Source organism: Toxotes jaculatrix, chromosome 10, assembly GCF_017976425.1.
Source record: "Toxotes jaculatrix isolate fToxJac2 chromosome 10, fToxJac2.pri, whole genome shotgun sequence".
In the NCBI taxonomy this organism is placed as follows: Eukaryota; Metazoa; Chordata; class Actinopteri; family Toxotidae; genus Toxotes; species Toxotes jaculatrix.
Window position 1 is genome coordinate 2,784,215 of NC_054403.1, and position 22,851 is coordinate 2,807,065.

Sequence of the window (22,851 nt, forward strand, 5' to 3'; positions counted from 1 at the left end):
GAACGTGCAAGCTAGAATCCTCCAGCTGAGCCCGTGATTCCGGCACATTATAATCACATTATAATCACATACAATCACATAAAATGATTTCCTGAGACCAGCATGCTTAGAATGCACCTTTCCTTTAGAGGCAGTAATGGACGCTTAACAATGACCTTCATCCCTGAAGTATCTCGGTTTAGTTTCTGTCTGCATCTGTTTGCTCAGCCTAACCAACGCAGAGATCAGCGCATGTTTGGGAACACGAGAAGAGAAACTGTCTGGGCTGGACCCACCACCAAGTGGAACAAGTGGAGCAAACTGCGAACAGCAGGCTGAGCTCATCAGGGTTTCAGGTAAGGCCTGCATTCTACTCTTGTTGTTGCCGCTAACAACAAATTGTTTTACAAGAACCGCCTGTGCCATGACACGTGAAACAAACTAGCGTGTAAGAAGTAGCATCAGGCCACATCTAAATGCCAGTGTTTAGAAAGTTCCCAAAGGCAGGATGAAACACCTGCTGTCATCGTTTTTAATAGCACATGATGAATCTTTCTGAAAGATTCTTTTATTGTGTTGAAAACCAAAACAAAAGGAACATGAAAAGGAACGGAAGCAGTCCTGTGAAGAATAAAGAAACAGCCACTTTCACACCCCCTCACACCTGGGCCACACACACACACACACACACACACACTGCCTGAAGTGGACTAGACTGTCACATCATTGGATCCAGAAAGTTACTGATAACTGAGACGATCTGACAATCAGACTGACGCCTTTAACATACACAGTGTTAGAATTACACTTCAGCGGGTTGCACCTTGGTGATCATGCAAAGGGATCGCTGGGATATGTTCACTTGGCAGTTTCTCTTACACTTGTAGGCAGTGCGTTTGTTTTCTTCTGGCTTTTCGAAAACCCACCTCCCAATATGAGCCGGCTGGGGGCTGTGTTTGTTGGCTTATTTGTGAGCCGCTGTGTCCTACGGTTACACAAAAAAACCCTTCTCTATATATGTTTGCAGAGATATTTGGGGAGAAACAGAATTCCAGTTGTTTGTTGATATATCATACACCATAATCTGTCAACTAATTAACACATTTTTCTATGACTGGAAAACTCCTTTTTTTTAATACAAAAAATGATCTAATTTTCACATGTTCCGAGCACACTCAGTGAAGCTCGGTCTCTGCAAATGACAGCATTAACAGGCTGCAGATATGACATTAAAATCCCACCTCACAACAAACTTGATTGCATTCTCTGTAGAAACGTAACATTTAAAACAAAGAGCACTCATCTGTGCTTCTAAATGGGACTTTTTTTTTTTCAGGGCTGGAGCAGATACTCCGCTTTTTGAAGTGGAACCTTTCAAATTCTGGAAAAATCACTTTAGAGAAACAAGCGAAAGCTCCTCAGAGGGGACAAGACAAGCAGCTGAGTGACAGACAGGTGAAGATATGTGGAGCAGGTATGGAGGGGAAGGAGGGAGGGTCAGGGTGAAGGCTGGAGGACGCAAGGCTGAATGAACTGAGAAAAGAAAGAAGAGAGTGAATGAGTAGAAGAAGAAAGGGTTGGTTGGAGGAATTGAGGAAAGGACAGAAGGAAGAAAGTAAGGAGGGGGATTTGGGGGTAGAAGAAAAAGAGGGAAGAGACATATGGGCATGAATAAATTCATACTAATGAAGCCTGACTGATGCACTGCTTCCAACCAACACCTCATCTAATCCGCTCACTGGGAAAGAGACACAGACGGACACAGAGAGGGAGAGAGAGTGAGAGAGAGAGAGCGGAGGAGGGCAACTGAGGAAGAGAGAGAGTTGGAATCCCCTCTTGTCTGGAGGCCCAGATTATCTCTGGCAGTGAGGCATGCTGGGAGCCAGGGAGCCACAGCCACAGCAGATTGTGGTCTGGCCAAGGTTACAGTAGCCAGGACCACGATTGGATTGGACAACATTTAACGGTCAGTGTTGGACAAGGGCAGCCAGGAGCTGTGGTGCTCTCAAAACATATGCGTTAAAAGCACATTTCAGCGTCTCTGTGTGTCTGTTACTGTCTGCACATTACTGAGCTGGCAGACTCACACATGATCCAACAGGACTGAAATCAAAACACTTCAGGGCCAAGACTTGTCTGTGTGCCGCAGACTGTGTGAAGCCTGATTGCTTGGGTGAGACAAATTAAACGGACCCAGTCAGGATGGTTTGGACATTTGTTTTCTTGTAGTTTCGGTCTGACCCTGTTTCCCACATGTGTGGTAGTGTCCCTTCGCTGACTTCAAACCTGAACACAAACACACACAAATCAGATATTTTTACATTAAGTGTGACTTATACTTCTCAAGGGCATGAGCATCTTCATGCATAAACATCCAAAAATCTGCTAAGAAATCACAGAATACAAATGTTCCACTGATGTCTGTACATCCATGGGTACGCTGCTAATAAGAACTGATAACAGCTAATTCAGCATAATTTTAATGGTACCTCTTTGCCAAGATGTGAACAAAAAAATCTGCACATCAGAGCCAATATGTGGTCAGGAGCAGGACAGACCAACACTTCCTCCAAATAAAATGACAGAATGTGGGGTTTGTCCATGCCGTACAGGACGACACATAAACCCCATTCAGATGGGATTAAGATTAAAGGGCGAATAAAATCTTTGTTCTGGCTAGAATTTAACCTGGTGAAATGATACGATATGGTCTGTAACTGACATGGACACTCAGTGGGTTAAAAACAAAAAGAAAGACTAATGCCTCCCCAGTGGGGGCGCTGGAGAGTTGAAGGGGTGGCATAGTGTGAGCTGAATTTTAATCAAAAATCATGCTCCCTCTCAGAGTCATAACTCAGTCAGATCTGAGCACAGACATGAAACACTTTGATAGCATTCAGTGTGAATACACTTCCCAAGGATATAATTATCTCTGATGACAATCATCAGGTTTAGAAGTTTTCCTCAATATCAAAGTAATCCACAGAGAGTCTGTACATCCATGGGTGCACTGCAAAGAGGAACTGCTAATAGCTAATTCAGCATCCTTTTAATTTTTTTTAAATAAAGGCTAAAAACGTGAGCTCAGAGATAATAGCAGTACCTACCTGTGGCTGATATTACAACAGCACGTTTGATAAGCTATTATGGTGTCTTGAAGTCAAGGCTTGACTGATTGCTTGGTGTTAGAGGGAGACAGAGTTGAGTGTCATCAGTGTATCAGTGGTAGAATGATTTTATCAAATGGCAGAAGAGAATGGGGCCTAAGACGGAACCCTGGGGAACCCCACATGACAAGTAACTGGAGAGGAGGAAAAGTTGTTTATATTGACCTAAACGGTTCTATTTGTGGGACAGGAGGAGAACCAATTCAATGTAGTGACACCAGCACCAACGCCATGTTTGAGACGGCCTATTAATATGGCATGATCAGCTGTGCTGAAGAACAGTGGAATTAGGATAGCACGGTTACCAGAACTGACAGTGAGGAGCAGATCTATGTGGACTCAGTACCGTGGGCCACCCTGAAATTTATCCAGGATGTTGTTTTGGTCTAAGTAAGGCAAGTTCGGGAAACTGTATGTCAGTATATTTTCATTTTCGTAGACATTTTCATGTAGCAGTTTGGTTGTGAACATTACGCACAGAAATGTTAACAATATTGGTAGGTGAACTGGAAGGGGTCCAATGAATGGTTGATCAATATACAATGAGAATTCAGGACCAAGCTTTCAAAAGCCTTCAAGATGTATGAGGTCAATGCTGCTGGTCTGTAGTCACTGGTGACAGGAGGAACTTCACAACACAGGGACTTTTTCCAGACACAAAATGAAGCTAAAGAGGTTCCAGCTTCCTCCTTTAGGCCTCTGGCGCACTGTAGGCCCTTCGTCTACAGCAGGTCCAGGGTCCTATCTCCTCTAGTATTGCATTCCACAACCTCAGTGAAAGCGGAGAGTCTTCATATGATTGAACCTGGAAGTCATGAAGAAAGCAGTGGGGTGCAGAGACTGGAGCCTCGAGGCAACAGAGTGGACGTCGTCACATGTGACTGCTTGGTTAGCAGAGGGGAGTGTAAACAACAACTAAGATGATGTGTGAGCTCATTCATCTTATTGTCCAGTGATACTACGTTGCCCTTGACAACAGAAGGGAGATGTGGCTTACACTTCCTCTTCTCCATTAGTCTCTGTTGTCTGGAACCAGCTCTTTCCTCATCACTTCATTCCTCTTCTGTGTTTCATTCTCCTGATCTCTAAAGGGATGTCCTTTGCCCTGGTAACCATACCAGCAGCTTCTGCGTGATAGGTTTGTACGTGTTCTAAAACAATGGAACCGGGGAGTAGTGTAACATAATGAAAAAAGTAAAGCCACGGTGGGAAAAAACTGACCAGAACACTCTCTACGAGTGGTTTTAGAGAGGTCTCACTAAGGTGCTGGTAAAATATAAACAAGTACGATAAAAGAAAATTTGGGAAGCAAACAGGAGAAACTGCAACAGGCTGCACGCAAGGTCGGCACATGTGTACTTGTCTACGTTAGCAATCGCAGCCCTTTCCTTATTGAAGAAATTAGTTCTGTACAGCTGTCTAAAGTCTGAAGCAGCTTTGCATCAGGTCCAAACCATTAAAACCCACAAACTGCTAAAATGGTTAAATAAGTTAAAATGGAACAGAAAAGTTATAATGTAATCAGATACAGTGGTGATACGGAGGATAGAGGACATTACCTGTGGTAGATGTAATCCACATATTTTACAGTCTGAAAGATTTGGCAAATGCAGTACATAAAGTATATCTATCTATCTATCTATCTATCTATCTATCTATCTATATCTATATACATGTATAACTTAGAGAACTAGAACTTAGACTTAGAGTCTGAAAGGTAATTAATTGAAAATGTGCAGGTGATGCACGTGATGCACTGAAGTGTACTCACAATGTTGTTGTGTTCAGGCAGGTGGTTGTTGCTCAGCAGCTCATCCTCCTGAACCAACGGGGAGGGTCTAGGAGCAGGAGGGGGGGTGATGTCTGCAGGCAGGGAGCCGGGGCTCCCCATCCAACTGATAGAGTTACCTGCATGGAGACAGCCTCATCACTGCCTGTCTGCCTGTGCGAGCGCCCGGGCCAGCCCGCACGCTGCGACGCTGCATCTGAGTGGGCGTGAACCTTCATATCTATTTGGCAGCTTTATTGTTTGAGCTGTCGGCAGCTTGATAAATCACAGAGCTTTATGGGAAGTGCATTGATGCATCGATCCAGCCTTTAGTGTTTGGACATTACAGGCTCGGTGTGTATCGACAGCCTGACTGACAGCTGCTGTGACCGAGTGACAGCTGGAGGGCTTTGCCCTCTGGCTCTGCTGCTCACACCTCTCGAGCCTCGCAGAAGCCTCATGCTGCAGACACAGTCTATAAGACTCTTATGAATGCTAAAGCTGTAGCATGTAACTGACATATAAAGAGGCAGAGTTCAGTTCAAGCTGTGAACATCGCTGCAGGAGCCAGCCACCCAGACAGATTGAGCAGACATCATGTCGTAGCCATTTTTTTTTCATTTATTCCCTTTGAGCTGCTCCTCAGAGTATCACTGATGGTGACACATTAATGCTGATTTCATAAGCCTGCTTTAAATATTGCACTATTTAAAACAGGCTTTCTAAGAACAATATGGATAACAACAGTTTTGGTAAGTCTTAAATATTACTTTCTTTATTCCCAATTCTAAGTACTCTATTGCATTGGTATAAAAAGCATCTGAAATGGCATGCAGAGCAACGTGGGCATTAAACCCTAAGAAATAATTTCCTTATTTCTGTTAGGATATATTTTTTATTAGAAACATTGGATGCAAAATAAGATCAAGTTATGTCCTTAGGAAATTTCTTTAAATAAATAAAATCCTTTTATGCAGTGAGCTTCTAAGGAATTCCTTAAAACCAATTTTGCACTGCACAAATAAGACGCATGCTGAAGTTTCAGCAACTACTAACACCACTCAAAATGCTAATAAAAATATAATAAACTGTCTGAAATCTGATCCATCACTAAATCAGTTCAGTTTAATGGCCAACACTCGACGGAAAAATAAATCAAAGGCATCTGATTTTGCGTATAGAGAGAGAAGACTCACGCAGGCAGGCGTTGTGGGTGAACATACGCTGCAGTCTCAGACACTCCTGCCAGTGGTTGCCGCTGCCTTCACAGTTGCACCACAGTGACACATCAGCAGAGCCGTTACTGATGTAGTTGGGCGTCATGATGGTACCTGCGGGTCAGAAGGGTCAAAGTTAGTCAAAGGAGCGGCGTGTTTTATTTTAATGTCAATAAATCACTATCACAGTAAGTCAGAGATATAAACAACTCAGACTTGTCAGAGACAAATGACGTCATGGCCAAAAATACTGTGGCAGCTTCTATCGGCTTCTACTCTGCATTTTACTTTGAGCAGTTTGGGAAATTGAGTTCTGCTTTTTTTTTTTTTTTTGGTCTTTACAGCAAGCTAAGCTAAACTATCATCTGCAGAAAGGACACGAGTCCAGTGCAGTGTGTAAACATGGCTTGGTTATCTGTGGCAGGCTACCGTGGTGTAAATATGTGGATGATGCAGGTTGTGCCTTTAAAAAAAAAAGCTCTGAGCCTTATAGAAAAGTCATCCATCACTGTCAGAGCTTGCAGAAAGCTGCTCAACACTTCTCTATCCACATCTCTTGTCAGCTGTCATGGGTCCTCATTTTCTATCTTGCTGCTTCTCCTTCTCCACTTCTGTTCTGTCTGATCATCCCGTTCACACACTTTCTGCCTCTCTGCCCGTTCCTCTCCCATTCTGACCCTCTATCCTTCCTCCCATCCACTCACCGGATTCTGTGCAGCCACTTTTTATGTTGAGAATGTATATATATTATTAAATCTGTTTTAGAGAGTCTTAGCACAGTGTGTTCAACTTTAAGTTAACCCCAACGTGCTTAGGCCAATGTCTCTTACTGCAGCAACTCTGGTGAAAATAAACTTTAATTAGTTTCTCAGTGTAAATACACTAAACACTTCCATGTGGTGCTGTTACACTCCTTAATGAAACAACTTGTTTTTACATACTGAGCAGATATTTTTGTATTTTATATGTGGATTTTTTTTTGTTTACGTCTTTTACTTTTATTTTGTATTATTAGATATTATATTATTTATTATAACTTTCCATAAGTTGGTCTGATATCTGGCTAATATCTTTAATATGATGATAGCTGTTTCAGATAACATTTCCACACTGATTACTATCATGTGAAAGATTACCTGCTAAAATAAGTTGGTGACGCCAGTTAAACTATGATTAATAAAGTGTCCTAGAGACAAACTAGGCTGCCAAAACTTCTGTCCTGGAAGTTGTGTCTGGAGGTAAAATGGAGCTTTCTCTTTTATGTAATGCAACTACTCATCCTTCCTCCTTCCCCAACTTCCCGTACCAATGAGTCCAGCGTAGGCTCGGAGGCAGAGGCCAGCTGAGTCTTTCAGGCAGCCGCTGGCCGTCAGAGGAGATGGCTGGCAGTTATTAAGGAAATCAGCCAGTCTGGACCTGGCAACAACACAAACAACAAACTAAACATCAAACACAAAAGAAATGGGCAGGAAATTTGAATGGGTGTGTATGTTGGGGTGAGTTTGTGTGCATGTAAATTTAGGTTCAACGGAGGTTCAATTTTTTTGTTGTTGTTTTGTTTTGTATAGTAGTATAAAAAAGTATTGACCCATTTTGGTGTGTTTGCCCTTTCTCTTCTTTTCATAGTTTCTTTCCATGTAACATTTTTGACAAAATAATGGGATATGAACCAATGTGGTCTTATTTCGCTGTTTAGTGTTAAATACTTAGAGTTAATACATTTTACAGCCATTTTAAATATAATTAACAAACAGTATCAGCCCCATACATGTGTGTGTATATTTGGCTTTGCGACTGACCTGCAAAGGTCGTCTCGGCGACAGAAACTCTGCTGGTGGAGGCAGTTTGGTTGTATTCCCTCCATATCCTGGTAGGAGCAGGAGGGTACAATGGTTTTCCTCCTCCTCTCACCACACAGGGTGTTGGTGCAGGGGCAGAACAGGACGCCCAGGCTGTACTCCTCAGGCACCCGCTCCAGGAAGCGCCGGAGGGCCCGGTGGCACTTGTGCTGGTTACATCGGCTGGACCCGGGAACCCGCTTGGTGCAGGCCAGGACATACTCTGATCGCAGGGAACCACACTTCTCATACAGGCCGCAGTCCTGTGCCGCCTTCAGGCACTGGTTCTCATCATCCAGTTGCATGAAAGATGAAGCTGAGCAAGTGAGGGAAAACTTGAATTAGCGAAACACAAAACTCTGCAGAAAGTTGTGAAGAGGGAAATGGAAGAGCCAAACCCCTCAGATCTCACTTCCCTGCTCTATATGCAAATAAAGTAAGTATATCAATTTTGTTTGCAAAGACCAAATGTGTTGTTGTTTTTAACCGGAGACAGCAATGCACTCCCTATGCTTAGTCCACTGAAAAGTAAAAGAAGAAGAAGAAATCAAAACAGCACTTGGCGTGTTCACAAAGGCAGTTCACACTATTTGCAAAACTTGTATTTGTTTACAGTATGTACATCTGCTTAGAGGACAGATTTGTGTTCACACTCCTAAAAGAATGTGGCCATATGTGGTCCAGACCACCTCCGGATGTGGTCTGAGTGATCTCAAATATGTCCTGAAGGCGCCTTGGGTACATCCGTACCTGTACTTAGAGCTGTCCACTTGTGATTGGATCACAAGACGCATGTTAATACCAAGTCTGAACTGGGCCGGAACTTGTTGTAATCAACAATCAGTTTCAGCAGTGGTGTTAGTTTTTGTGTACAATGTACTCCCGTTGAGTTAAGGCTCAGGGAGTCAATCCTGTGGGTTCTGTGACTGTTAATACCACAACAAATAAAAAAAAGCTAGATAAAAAAATTACTAATTTCAGAAAAAATGAACTATCATGTTGGAAGCCCTGGCAGACCGCTGATCTTGCCTAAAACCACCAAACTGAGTGCACAAGGAGAAACTCTGAGGGTATAAATAGATACTGAGACAGAGAGAAAAGAATGGAAATGCAAAGAGCAGAGTCCCCTCAGGCAGCTAGGCACTAGTTACTATATCTGTATTGACTGAAGCGTATTGATTATCACGTCTACGGTTAGTGATTCGTGGCATGTATTTGTATGACTGGTGAGACAGAGCTATAGAGCTGTCTGCCATTAAATACTTCATGTGTGACTGTGATGGACATTGACTAATATTACCTAATCATAACAAAGACTGCAGGAGTGACTCTGTGCGTGTGTGTGTGTGTGCTGTCGTCAGAGTGTGTTTTACCTGCCACTAAGGAGGCCATGCGAGTATCCATTAATGTGTCTTCATAGGGAGATATTTCCAGCTCATCCTCCCCTGGAGACAAAGGGACACACACAAACAAACATTAGCAAACAGTTGAGTTATCTTTTACAACATTTCTGTTTCATGAAAGAGCATAAGCCACATTATGACAGGAAAGGCCGTGAGTTTCAGCTGTGTACCTGACCTGTACTGCAAGTTGAGGATCTGTGAACAGGAAAGGATTTAGAAAGCATTCAACTGATGAAAATAAAAGTTTGATGATTCCTGGAAAGTTTGATCCCAGTAAACTGCAACATTTTCCAATAGGATGTCACGGTGATCTGGGCTGGGTATGTCATCGCACAAAGAGTCGAGATAACCTGATTTTTTTGGAGGTGTCAAAAAGCAATGACACACAGAGGAGTAAAGTAATCACAGGCAGTGACACAGGAAAGATAGAGTATGACAGTGGTGGAAAATCATAAAGATCAGGGCTGTAAACATGAGTCATCTGCATCATTAACATGTACAATATGTTCAAATCACTATAACTATAATTCAGTCATAAATCATTGATTTACACGTCAAACATAGTTAAATTGGCGTCACCAGCACGCAGCTCTGAGTGCGAAGTAAATGATTCTGTCATATATTCTATTCTATCTCTAAATGAAGCTGTGCGGTGTATTTTCTGACACTTCACTGTACTGAACTGATGTTTACTTCACAAAAGCTAATTAGGAGAACAAAGTCCTCCCCTTGCACCCCCTGCAGTGCAGAGGGATCCCTGAAGTAAACCCACTATCTATGCACAATTCAAAAAATTTGAGCTTCTTTGCTTGTCTGCACAAGTCTGCCTGTTAACACCCCCCCTCCACTGTGCAGGTTTTGATTTATGATTCAGCCTCATATTTAACCTTTTGATAGTAACAATAGATGGTCATGCTTTAATTGTGCTTCCCACAGTAACTGTGTTTACGTTCTTTCATTTACTTTGTGATCTAAAGCGACCACGGGAACGAAATGACACAATGACCATGCTAACATGTTGACGTTTTTACCACGTTCAACATCTTAGCTGCGTGCTAGCACGCTAACATTTGCTCATTAGCACCAAATGCTACAGTACAGCTGAGGCTGATGAGAATGTCATTATTTTTGCAGGTAGTTCATCATAAACCAAACCACTGGGCAAAAAAGAAACTTCAAACATCTGTGGAGAAATATTCCTCAAAAGTAAAAAAGTCAACTTCATGGTGGCACTAAATGAAAAGTTAGAGGATCACCACAGTATTAGGATTTATCCTCTGGGGTCTATGAACTTTTGAACCAAATTTCATGGCAAATCATCCAATAGTTGTCTGACGCAGATAAGAAGACCATGTTTTTGTCCTTTATCATTCTGTATGTCCAGTGTCTGGCAGCTCTGAGATCAGTCAGCACCTCTGGTAAAGACACCACTCTTAAGCCACTCTGGTTGCTCGGGTAGGCTGCGTAATGAATCCTGGATAACATTATATAAGGATTTGACTGTTTCAAATTCTGATTCTGATGAACACAACTGGATGTGCCAACAGCAATGTGGACAAAATGAAGGATGAGATGAGGGATTAAAATGACAGGAGGGAAAGCCCAAAGTCACCATGAGCTCACGTTACTGGAAGCAGCTTTTGTCCAGTTGTGAAACCCATTAGCAGAGCCTTGATTGACTAGTGGACGAGCCGTTTGTTCCTGCAAATTATTTAAACACACTCCAAAGTACAAACTCAATCAAGAATGTAATGGCATGTAAAGTGTTTATGTATGTAAATCCTATTCCAGGCTATATATTTATGGTAATGACACGCTAGAGCAGCCTAGCAGCGTTAGGAACTGAAGAGTGTGTAATTACACTAATGCTCCGCTGACTAATAGGCCACAGGGGAGAAGGAGTCCGCTGGCTAGTATTAGCTCACTTACTAATGCACACATCACACCAGCACTCTGGATATGCTTCTGTTACTGTGTGTGTGTGTGTGTGTGTGTGAGGTCTTTTTGACTGGATCTCTCTTCAGCATAAGGTTGTTTGGGATTGCGACACGTTTATGGTCAAACCAGAAGATAGAGGTTTGGTAAGTGTTTAGATTATGGATTCAGAATGAATGAATGCACAGTAGTTAGTTGAAAGTTGTTTGGGGTGAATGTGATGATTTATATTTTTCTTCTTGTCAACAAAAGTCATGTGCGGTCAAACCAACAATCACTGTGTTCTACTGTACTAACAAGTACTGTGTGTGTGTGTATCTTCTCCTCTGAGCCACTGAGCTCCATTGTTGTCCAGCAACTATTAAAAACACATCAGTGAGCCACACTGTTGAACTGGACGACATGTTCCTCCATCACCATGAACACACGCTGTATACAAACGTACCCAAAAGCAGCAGTGGCTTAGCTGCTCGCCCTGTACAGCTCTTGCTTTATCTGCAGCAAGCTGGATGAGATTGCAGACAAAGTGAGCGCCTCATCTCCAGCATAGGTTTGGTTTTATTTTTAGTAGGAACGTTTTGTGTCCGATGGACAAAATAATATGCAACCTTATTCTCTGTCTCTTCCCTCATTCATAAGCATGAGTGTGCAGACACATACGCACATATTAGGCCTGACTCAGAGAGAGCACACAGCTCACCTGTCAGTCTGTGACATCAGAGCTCACCTGAGAGCCAGGATTTCAGAATAAAATGATGCCTGATATTAACAAATACCAATCAGTTGGACAAGACTAATTTACTTTATTTACTTTATGTCACATGCTTTGTCTCTCTGTCCTTCTTCTGTGCTTGTTATGGTGTTCTTCATGCTGGAGAGGAAGTTGTGTGTCCTATCTGTTGGCAGCACTGCACTTATCAAAGTGGACGACACATTCAGATTCTACCTCTGTACTTCTCTTACTCGATCTCAGTGTGGCTTTGGATACTATAGATCATCACAGAACATCTCTGACCTCGCCCTCACATTAACGCCTTACTTACCTGAAAGAACACAGTGTGTTTCCTATAAAAATACAACATCAGTATTTTCTGATGTGGACCCTGGAGTACCCCAGGGCTCTGTTCCTGGTCCTCCTTCTTTTCTCTCTTGATATTTCAGTCCTGGAATTCATTTCCAGTGTTACACTAATGACACTCAGCAGTATTTTCCTGTAAAAGCTGATAACCATTCTCATATCATTAAATTAGAGGCCCGACTGTCTGACTGTGAAATGCTGGATATCACATAACTTCCTGCTCCTACATTCTGATAAAATGGTGAGATGGTGGTCACTGACTCAGCCCAACATACTGTAGATTTGATGAAGTAACCATAGTTCTCGACTGCTGCATGACAGCCCAAAATCTTACATTTGACCCTAGCTATCACCAGTGATGCCTTTTCTCGCCTGTGTAGCAGCTAAGGTTCAGTATTTTCTGTTCATGGCAGATGCACAGAACCTAGTTCACTCCTTTGTGTCCTTCCAGGGTTGATTACTGTAACACTTTGCTCTCAGGTTGGCTGTGTTCTAGTGCTAAAAGTCTTGAAATGATTCAGAACGCTGCAGCTAAAATTTTTACTGGATCCAGAAAATTTGACCACATTACACCAATTTTAGCTTCCATTCACTGGCTCCCTATGCATGTCAGATCAGACTTTAAGGTGCTTCTAATGGCATACAAAATCCTAAATGGACAGGCCCCCTTTTTCCTATTCTGTCCTTTCCCCTGGAAAAAAGCTCCACACTGACATCAGACGGTATGACTCTGTTGAGGAGTCCAAACTTTAAATCCAAACTTAAAATTCATCTTTACACCTGACCTTTCAGCCTGTGGCTTATTCTTTGCTTTCTTCTTCTACCTGTTAACATCCTCCCTGCAGTGGGTCTGTTTTAGTCACAGTTAATTCATTTAACCTAACACATACAGCACAGTGCACAGGATGTCTGTAAAGCCACGGCATCTCTCTAACCCTCTGTTTGTTCCCTCAAGCATGTGAATGTCCAGGCTGGGTTACAATGTTGTCTCTATGATCTATTAGTCTATCATTTCCTAATCCTGATTGTTCTCCTTGTAAATTTACCATGTGCTTTATTCTACAGATACAACATCTCCTGCATTTCTGTCCATCCTGGAAGAGGGATCCCTCCTTTGTTCTTAGGGAGGTTTCCCTTATCAGATAAACAGCTGTACGCTGAGCTTGTCACATGCTGTACAGATTGTAAAGGCCATTGAGAGGAGAGTTGGTGATGATTCTCTCTAGTTGCATAACTATCTGCAGCCGTTTTTACATTGTACACCGTCACCTGAGCTCATATTTATATAGAACAGCTTTAAACCCTGTGGTAATCTGGCTACCTGTCCAAGTGGATATAGAAAATGAATGGAAGGATTCTTATGAGAATGTCGTGATCTTGATTTGGCAAAGCAAAACAATGTGGAAATGAATGTTTTTTTCATTTAATGTTTTTAAATGATCTGTTTTAAGCTGAAGGGTGTTCTCATTATTCAGTTTTTCTAATTTAATATCTTGTGTGTCTCTTAAAAAAAATACTGGATGCAAACCCTGCTTTAGAAATGCATCCACATTCAGACCCTCATGCAAACCTTTTCTCACCCCCAGCAGAGCCCAGACTGACCTGGCAGCAGGCGAACGCTCCAGTAAATGCGCAGGCACTGCTCCTCCTTGCGAAACCCACGCTGGCACTTGCAGGCCAGCAGAGCAGGGTGTTTGGCCAGCAGAGCGTCCTGTCTCTCCAGGCACTCAGCTGCCGCCTGCTCCCCTAGTGGAGAGACCGCTGCGTCAGCCGCACACAGCTCCAAGCCTCGGTACAACGCCTCGCACCGGGGATCGGCGGAGCACACACGATGAGCTTCGACACAGTCAGTGGAGGAGGGAGGGAATGGGAAGATGGGTGCTGAGGATGGCAATGCATCTAAGAGAGGACAAAAGAGACAGAGACGACATATTATAAGAGTAAGATGTGGAATCGAAGCACAGAGATGGAAAGAGGGAGGTGTAAAGATCAGAAACTCTCAGCACACTGGTCATAGTGAATATAAACCTGACACCAAAGCAGAAAGCTTCATGCTGTAAAGAACGCTTCATCAAACAGGCAACCATGTGTTAAGGTGTGGTCACACCAGAAAGCACTATTTAAGGACTTCGAGACATCCAACCCTCTGACCATTCACCTGACTGTCGTGTGATTGGAGCACTTCAGGTGCCACCCGCAGCCATCACCTGTCATCACCAACTGTCACCACCGAGAAAAAAAATCATCAATCTAAACTGCATCTGCTGCGTAATCTTTCAACGTTCATACATCCCAAAGCTGAAAAACCCGAAGCTGTTTGCAGACCAGGTGAAGGGATGGAGTCAAGTGATAGTGATTTCACTGAAATGAAATGAATTTGTCCTGAAATTTTGCTGCATGACCAGGCCTTTCATCGTATGATAGTATGTCACTGTGTAGCATCTTGGTAAGGCTTTATTTTCTGGATCTGCATGTTCATACTGCAGTACTGTTCTGGAGGTTTTTCATCATTACGTGAGCCCAGTAATGTTTGCTTGTCAGGGGGCGGCTGAGGCTACACCTGACAATGCCAGGATGAGAGTAAATGCTAAAATGTAGCGTTAAGGTGTGATCAGACAGACTGTGAAGCTATGAGGTGAAGTCCTCAGGCTTTATGAATTTACTTCATAAACATACAGAGAGGGGATGGAAAAGGAGCGAGACCGGAGGGAAATAACTGAAAGAAATGGAGACAAACACACACACAAACACACAGCCAGTGAGCTATCTACAGTTAATGTCTGTACAGTCTGTCGTCTGGAGTCTGTAAATACAGACACAGCAATTACATTCATGCAAATAACACAACTTAACAATAGTAAAATCAGAGAACAGTCATCAGGTCAGCTTTCTGACTCTTCTTTATAAGACACTATAAATTACTGGTTAAACCAAACCAAGGTAAGGCTGCAGATCCAAAACCCCAGAGTTTACTAAACTCATTTTTCTGAAGAAGAATCGAAACACCTGAGACACGAACAGTTCTTTTAGAACAGCATTTCACATTGTTAGAGATAATACAAGGAAGATTTCATAAAACACAGCAGGCGACAGTGTCATATCCATTTTCATTTTCTAGTACTACAGAAATGTGCTAACATAAAAAATAAAAATAAAAAAGTTCAGGATGACAACCAGATTCCTTCCATAGACTTCACTGGGTCTGTGTGTGTGTGTGAGAGAGAGCGAGAGCTCACAGAGAATGACTCTGTACATCATTCTATTTTATCAGCACTGGAAATGAATGTGGTGATTTGAGCAGTGAAAACAGATTCCTCATTTTAACCTTCGCAGCTTCTTCAAAGCAAAACTAGAGCACAACGTTTATGGTGTGACTGGACTGCATTCACTGTTCAGAGTCTCTGTGCTGCAGACGCTAACATCTCTCTACTGTTCCTCATGATGATGAGCGCTAAGTGACTGAAAGCAAATTCAAATTATGCAGCTGATTTCAAAAGACTCTCCGACACAGTGCAGACTTACAGTGCTTCCAAAACACCACTTCATCCTGTCACAGTTAGATTCTCACTTCAGTTTCATTGCAGCATTTCATTTGGGGCTGTATTGTGTCTACTCCTCCTGATTATCTCGATGTATTATTTTAAAACATAACATTATATGATTTGGCTTAGGACACTGTTTACAGGGAGGGGGTTTCACTGCACTGTAAAAAAAAGTACCTTAACATTTACAGTAACTTGCTGGCAACAATTAGCCAGCAAGTAACTGTAAATACTTTTTACAGTAAAAGTACAGTACTTCCATTTACATATTCACTGTAAAATAAAATAAAATAAAAACAATTAAACACTGTGATTTCAGTTGTATTTACAGTACTAGTTGTTTAACTGTTGAAGAAATATCAATTAAATACTGTGATTTCAATTGCATTTACTGTATAAATAAAACTGTATTGTATTAGCATAATCACCGTAAATTCAGTTTCTCACTAACAATTTAAATACCGTCTCACTGTGATTTACTATTAGCCATCATTACTAGAATCCCCCATATTCTAAAATATTTCAATTAACTGCAGAAAACAAGAAAACTGTTAACACAATTATTTATTTAAGACATTTGGTGAGCAGGAATATGATAACAGGTTACCAAACTTTTCAGACCAAGCACCACTATGTACCAAACCAAATTTTCAAGTACCACTTCAGATACCAAAAATATAACAATGAATTTTTAAAATATTGCGATCGTAAACAAGAAATCAAAAACAAAAATGCCAGTCTGGCCCACAAGCTCAAAATATTAACAGACAAGCTTCACAATTCTACATTTTTTGAAAAACACAGTAGCAACATAATGTAAAATACCGTGTCTTATTGCATGGACAATACAACAGGACACTGTAAAAACTGTAAAATGCAACATTTAAAACAGAAATGATAAGAAACTTCTTAGAGAGAGAAATCGTCATTTCCCTGCCACTTGACATAAAGATCTATGGCCTCTTACATGCCCTAACCTTGGAGACCCAGAATCCCAGTTGGAGCCCTGAAATTAAAGAAGAAAACACATTAACAATTACAATTATTACAATTACTTTCTATTGCACCACATAGGAGGGTCTAAGATGGCGATGTCGGAGTTGTGTCAAGGTACTTTTACCACAGCAGACAAAGACTGATACTGCTGGACAACAAAATGCACGTTTGACTCATTTATCAGTATCAACATTTTCCCAAATAGATACCCTGTGTTATTTTGGTAACAGTCATGCCTCTTTTGTACAGACTGCCTTTGAAAGTGACAGAGGGTGTTTCAATAGTGTGTTGTGCTGGGCGGACACCCTTAAGACTGACAGCTCTCTGGACACGAAAATACTTTGAACACTTAATATAAGGGCATGACACTTTTTTTGCCATCTCTAATATGCCAATGAAGATGTTGATGTAAGGTTGAGTGCAACAGTGCAAGCCAAATCAACTCCATCAATTTGCCTTTCAAGTCCTGGTGTAGCGGTCAATGTGGCTTTGAAGTGCGCCATGTGTCCCCAAAAGTGGCAAAGCATTCTGCTACGCCACATGGAAATCTAAAATTAGCTAGATTTCTGTGTATCCTCAAATGACAAACAAATACAGGAATTGAAGCTGTGGTGAAATTACAGTGCTTGCATGAGTAATTCATTTTGATGGCAAGCTAACTGGTTAATACTCCTAGCTGGATACATGTGGTTCACCACAGTCTGACAAGGGAGGCACTGAGCGTAAAATTATTCTTTTACTCAAAGTGATGGTAATGTTACTTACTGATTTTCCGGAAGTCCCGACAAGTACTTGGTGGAGGATCCGCGATTCCAGCATGGAAACTCCCGCAGAGACCAAGGGTGGAAAAAAAAATCTTCTCCCAGCGCAACGAAGCAACACAATAAAAAACGGCACAACTCTCCAGGAGCGAGCTTTAAACGGGTCTCTGTCTTGGCTAATGTTTCAGTTAGTTAAAAAAAAATAAAACGAAGACCTTCTGGTCAGTCCGTGCTACATATCACTACATAAGCTAGCTACATATGCTTACCTGTATAACGCTAATGGCGGTGGAGACGTCTCCTAAGAGCTCTCACGGATACGTTTGCGCTGAATCTCTCTCTTGCAAAAAGTGAATGAAATCCACACAGACGACGAAAAACACACAAACGCAACAAAAATTCACACGAGCAAGAGACAAAGCCTTGTGTAAGGAACCGAAATTTGACTAACGCTGATTATTCACGGCGCGTTCCTATCACTAACGAGTCAGAACAGCGAGTGCTGTGCTCGCGGTTTGTCCTGTTTGCGATGACGTGACTGGTCCGTTCGAAGCGTGACCTTTGAACTCTCTCGAACCTCATTGGATAATATTATGAAGCCCATTCCCGGGTCATTACGAGTCATAATTATGAGATAAAAAGTCACAAATGTAATATAAAAGGTTAAAATTATGATAAAAAGTACAAAAATTTTTGATCAAAAGTAAAAAAAAAAAAAGATAGGTTTTCATTTTGACATACTACACACAGAGCGAGACATGCAGTGTGTCTCTGTGTGTGTAAGATTAAAAAAATGAAAAATACAGTAGTTTACTATTTACACTAATACTTAGACTACTGTAATTTTGTCATGTGGATAAGGTTTTATTGTAAACTTTACAACATTCTACTGTAGAAATCATACACAGTAATGTTACTGTGTTTAATACAGTAAATAACTGTAGATTTCAGAGCCATAATTAACAGTGTGTGTATGCGGCCTCGCCGAGCACATGAACTGTAACACAAGCTGCACATAGTGACAGTGAGCTATTTGTTAATGGGATTAGAGTAGAAATCATCATTGTTTTATTTTGTGATGACTTCAGAAAAATTGAAAATGTATTTATTGTTGTTTATTTATTTATTTTGTTATTTATTTAGTTTATTTTTTATATGAATGTTAATCTAGATTAGAATCAGCTGTTGATATTCAGACCAAACCCCTGGGATCAGCTCTATTCTGTGCTGCTACTCCTCTATGTCTGAAGTACAAAAAGAAACCATCTTTAGATCAGGACACAAAGTCAACACCAGTGTGTGTGTGTGTGTGTGTGCGCATACATGAGTGACGCAAAGAAAAACTGATGTACCACTCTCTGAATCAATGCAGAAACAGAATATTTTCTATCAGATGACCGAGAAAAAAACCAACAACCCTGAGTAGTTAGCAGGTTTTACACGAGTGTTCTGATGGGACGCAGGATAAAACAGTTTTTCAAGCGTGAGCAGATGGATGTTTGGGCTGGGAGGGGTGGAGGATGGGGTGTCTCAGCTTCTTCTTATGTTCTAAAAGAGGAGCATTTCATAAACTACAGCTGTGTCATTTTTTTTTTAATTATTTTGAATGTCAATCAAGAGACACTCATCAGAGGCAGATCTCAGGTCTGATTCAGACCTGGAGCATGAATGCAAGAAGTGGTCAGCAGACTCGAGGATGACGATCAGTCGTTTCTTTGAAAATTGCTTTCCAATAATAAGCCAAAAAAAAAAAAAACTTTTCTAGCCTCTGGGTTTTCTTTCACATTGTGCAGTTCGCTGCACATGCTCATTACCGTTTCTCCCACTGGCCACGCACCAAAGAATCTCTTCTACTCTCTGGGGAAGTTTTATAAATATGTGTGGATCCATGAATCAACAATTTCATAATACAATGAGGAGGTCTGGATAAAAAAAAAATCAATTTTGTGTAAAATGTCTGTTATTATCAATCGTTATTATTTTTAGATAATAAGTGATGCAGATGACAGCTGCTGTATGAGCCACCCTGTAAACTGTAAGGTGAACAGTTAGAGTGTGTGAGGACCAGCTGCAGTTTACAGGCCTGAGACTCTGGTGTCTATGAGAGGGACAGAGTGATACACACGGATCTGAGCTCTGTTTGTGTTTGTTGAAGAGATATTATCTCTGGCTACGAGATGTGACGCCGTGGAAGTGGAGCGAACGGAGTGTGTGTTCTGCTTTATTCAGTCCGTCCCTGCCGGGGAGCGACCAGTAGCCTAACAGCTGTCTGCAGACATCAGGCTGATGTCCTGTCAACACAAAGTGTACAGAGGAATCAGTGCGCAGATGTCAGTCTCTGTCCTCTCTGTGCTCACAGGCATTATTACAGTGGATGTCTGTACTTACTGTAGCTGAAGGATCTGCTACTGACAGTCCACGTGTAGACGTCTGAGACAGCAATGATTTTTTTAATATGCACAATGATGACGTCCTGTAAGTGGTGCACTCTTGCTCAGTTGTTTTCCACATGTACTGCTGTGCCGTAAACATACAAGGTTCATACTGTAAATTAACCAATCATGTGACTTTATACAATTTTTCTATTCAAGGAAACAACAGCTTGCTCACTTGCTGAATGCAGAGGAAGTGTCAGGTCCCAGGATTCATTCTGAGGATGAAACTGAATCACTGAGAAGGGAATAGTTAGTTCTGCTTGATTTCAAATTCACACCAACTTATTACAAATAACCAAGAGCTGTTAGATCAGTCACCCTGCGTCATCAGCATCAGCGCATTAAATGATGCTCTTACTGAACCTGAATCTGCTTCTTTATCTTCTTTCTTTATTATGTGAGAGAGAAACAGAGCCTCATACTGTCTGCCGCAAAGGATGAACAAACAGAAAGAGAGGATGAGAGGAGGCATCTTACTGTAAAATTACTGTTCTCACTGATTGCTGAGGAGGTTGCTGCCTTTAGAGTTACCATGGTAAACAAATGGACGGGACAATTTAACAGGAGTTGGGCTTCAAATTCATGTTAAACATTGATGGGTCCACCCTCCTTTTCAAAAAGCTCTCATTGTGGTCTGTTGGTCCACATCAGTGTTCAGTGTAAACTCTGAACCAAACAGTGCAGGAGTTTGTTTGAACCATTCCAAAATGAAGGTTCCTTGCCAGCTCAGAAAACTCTGTGGATCAGACTTTATGCCACTGATCACAGACAAAAAAACACACAGGCTGCTTCCACTCATCTAACTTTCTGTTTTCACCCTCCTTCCAGCAGTCCACCTCTCTGTCTCCTCTTTCTGTAGCAGATTACAGTAGATGCTCTTCAGCCGAGTTAGTCGCAGCTAGCTGGCGTGGATGATGCTCGGAGCTCGTTTTCATTTATTTATTTCTCATGTATGTTTCTCCAGGAGAAACTATTGTTTTTTTTTTTTAGGATGTGTGGCCGCTTCCATTTGCAAGAGCAAAGAGGAGAGAGGCTCCTTTGGTAAAAATCCAATAACTGATATGCACCGGGGGAAGTGCAGAGAAGTTGTCTGAGGACAGCAGAAATGTCATACAGGGAGGAGAAATAAGCGAACGGAAAGATAGATGGAAAAAGGGGTGAGGTGGAACGCGAGCGAGAGCGAGAGAGATAGAGGCAGAGAGACGGAGAGCGAGCGTACCAATGTGAACCTTGATGGGTTGGACACGCGCACAGTATGAGGCACAATCAGCATGCACCTCCAAAAATGATGTTCTTAGAATCACACAAAGATGCACACATATACACACACAATCGCCAAAAACAACACACAGACACACACACACACATGGCTGCCCTGAGAAGGACCCTTTTATGTGTGTGTCCTGCTGGGAGGGAGACTGGGAGGCACAGAACCCATCATTATTACCAGAACACAATACTGCACAACCACAGGGGAGGGGGCGGAGGGGGCAAAGCAATCTGTCTAAGACACACACACACACACACAGACTTTCACACACACACATCTCAGTGTCAGAATAAAGTGGCTGAGATAGCATAAACAGCTTAACATTCAGTGCCGGATCAGTAGACAGTATGTAAATTGAATACTGAGTGTGCTGATGAAAGACTAACCACATACATAAAACATTGTTGGTTGAACAAACAGCCTTTGTGGAGCGCCGCATCCCAACACTCTGCCTCAGCTCACTTTGCCCACACATCAGACATTAGCCGCTCAGCCGGACCGGCTGGATCCAGACCGGGCTCTCTGACCAGAGGCCGGCCCCGGGTTCGTACCAGCGTCACATCATCAAACTTCTACAAACAAATTCACTTCCACCTCTGCTGCACGGGAAACATTGCCTTTCCACTTTAAACCCAGTGTTGTCTGATGTTAGCAGCTCCCTGTGGGGTCGTGTCATGCTCAGGTCACACACATAATGTCTGCCGGTAGCATTTCCAGCACACACACACACACACACACAGACTTTTTTTGAATTATTTTTCCACACTTATGGCTGAGCCGAGCTCAAAGCAGCATGTGGTCTTATTTTTATGGGTAAGGTCATCTCATCCAGGTCATCCAGGTAGTACATTGCCTCTTCAAAATAAAAGAATTCACTGCTTTGCAATTTCAGACAAACAGCAATGTTTGATTTCACGATAAAAGTCCAATGGATTCACTCAGTCACACAGACCTCAGTCAGTGGTTTTGAATGAGGAAGCTCCACTCAGGGTCACACGGCAGAGAACATTTGGCGTTTCAGTTAAATTCAACAGGCTATTCCAAAATATTCACCTGGCATTCAGAACAAATGCAGGGAGCTGTGATTCTGTAAAAACCTGTCATCAACATTCCAGCTAACTAAAAGCACAGACTAATAACTGATGACCATGACATGTTATATGCTGCACTTAATAAGAGTAAATAACTGGTCTAACATTGTTGCGATAGACATTTTTTTTGTTTGTCTTTAACTGATGCAGCAGATCCAGAGGTTTCAACTTTGTTATTGCACACATTCTTCTTCCTTGTCAAAACCTATTACCTACATAACCTCTGAAATTCCCCTTTAATAGATTTAGAAAAAGTCAAACAATGACTGCATGTAAGCTATTGTACAATTTCCCTTTGGTTGTTTAAGGAATAGTTTGACAGTTTAGGAAATACTCTTTTTCAATTTTTTGAAAGTAAGACAAAGACATTT

General features: G+C 41.9%; 1 protein-coding gene across 1 annotated transcript in view; it reads right to left on the reverse strand.

Annotated features, from left to right (window-relative positions):
• Window positions 1-22,851, reverse strand: part of LOC121188809 (GDNF family receptor alpha-4-like) — a 40,806-nt gene that overhangs the window by 2,582 nt on the left and 15,373 nt on the right. Inside the window, exons 2-7 of the mRNA XM_041048722.1 lie at window positions 13,988-14,284; window positions 9,343-9,414; window positions 7,931-8,285; window positions 7,438-7,547; window positions 6,111-6,245; window positions 4,918-5,054 (exon numbers count right to left, since the gene is read on the reverse strand). Of these exons, the coding sequence (XP_040904656.1) occupies window positions 4,918-5,054; window positions 6,111-6,245; window positions 7,438-7,547; window positions 7,931-8,285; window positions 9,343-9,414; window positions 13,988-14,284 (1,106 nt within the window). The remainder of the gene's footprint in view (window positions 1-4,917; window positions 5,055-6,110; window positions 6,246-7,437; window positions 7,548-7,930; window positions 8,286-9,342; window positions 9,415-13,987; window positions 14,285-22,851) is intronic.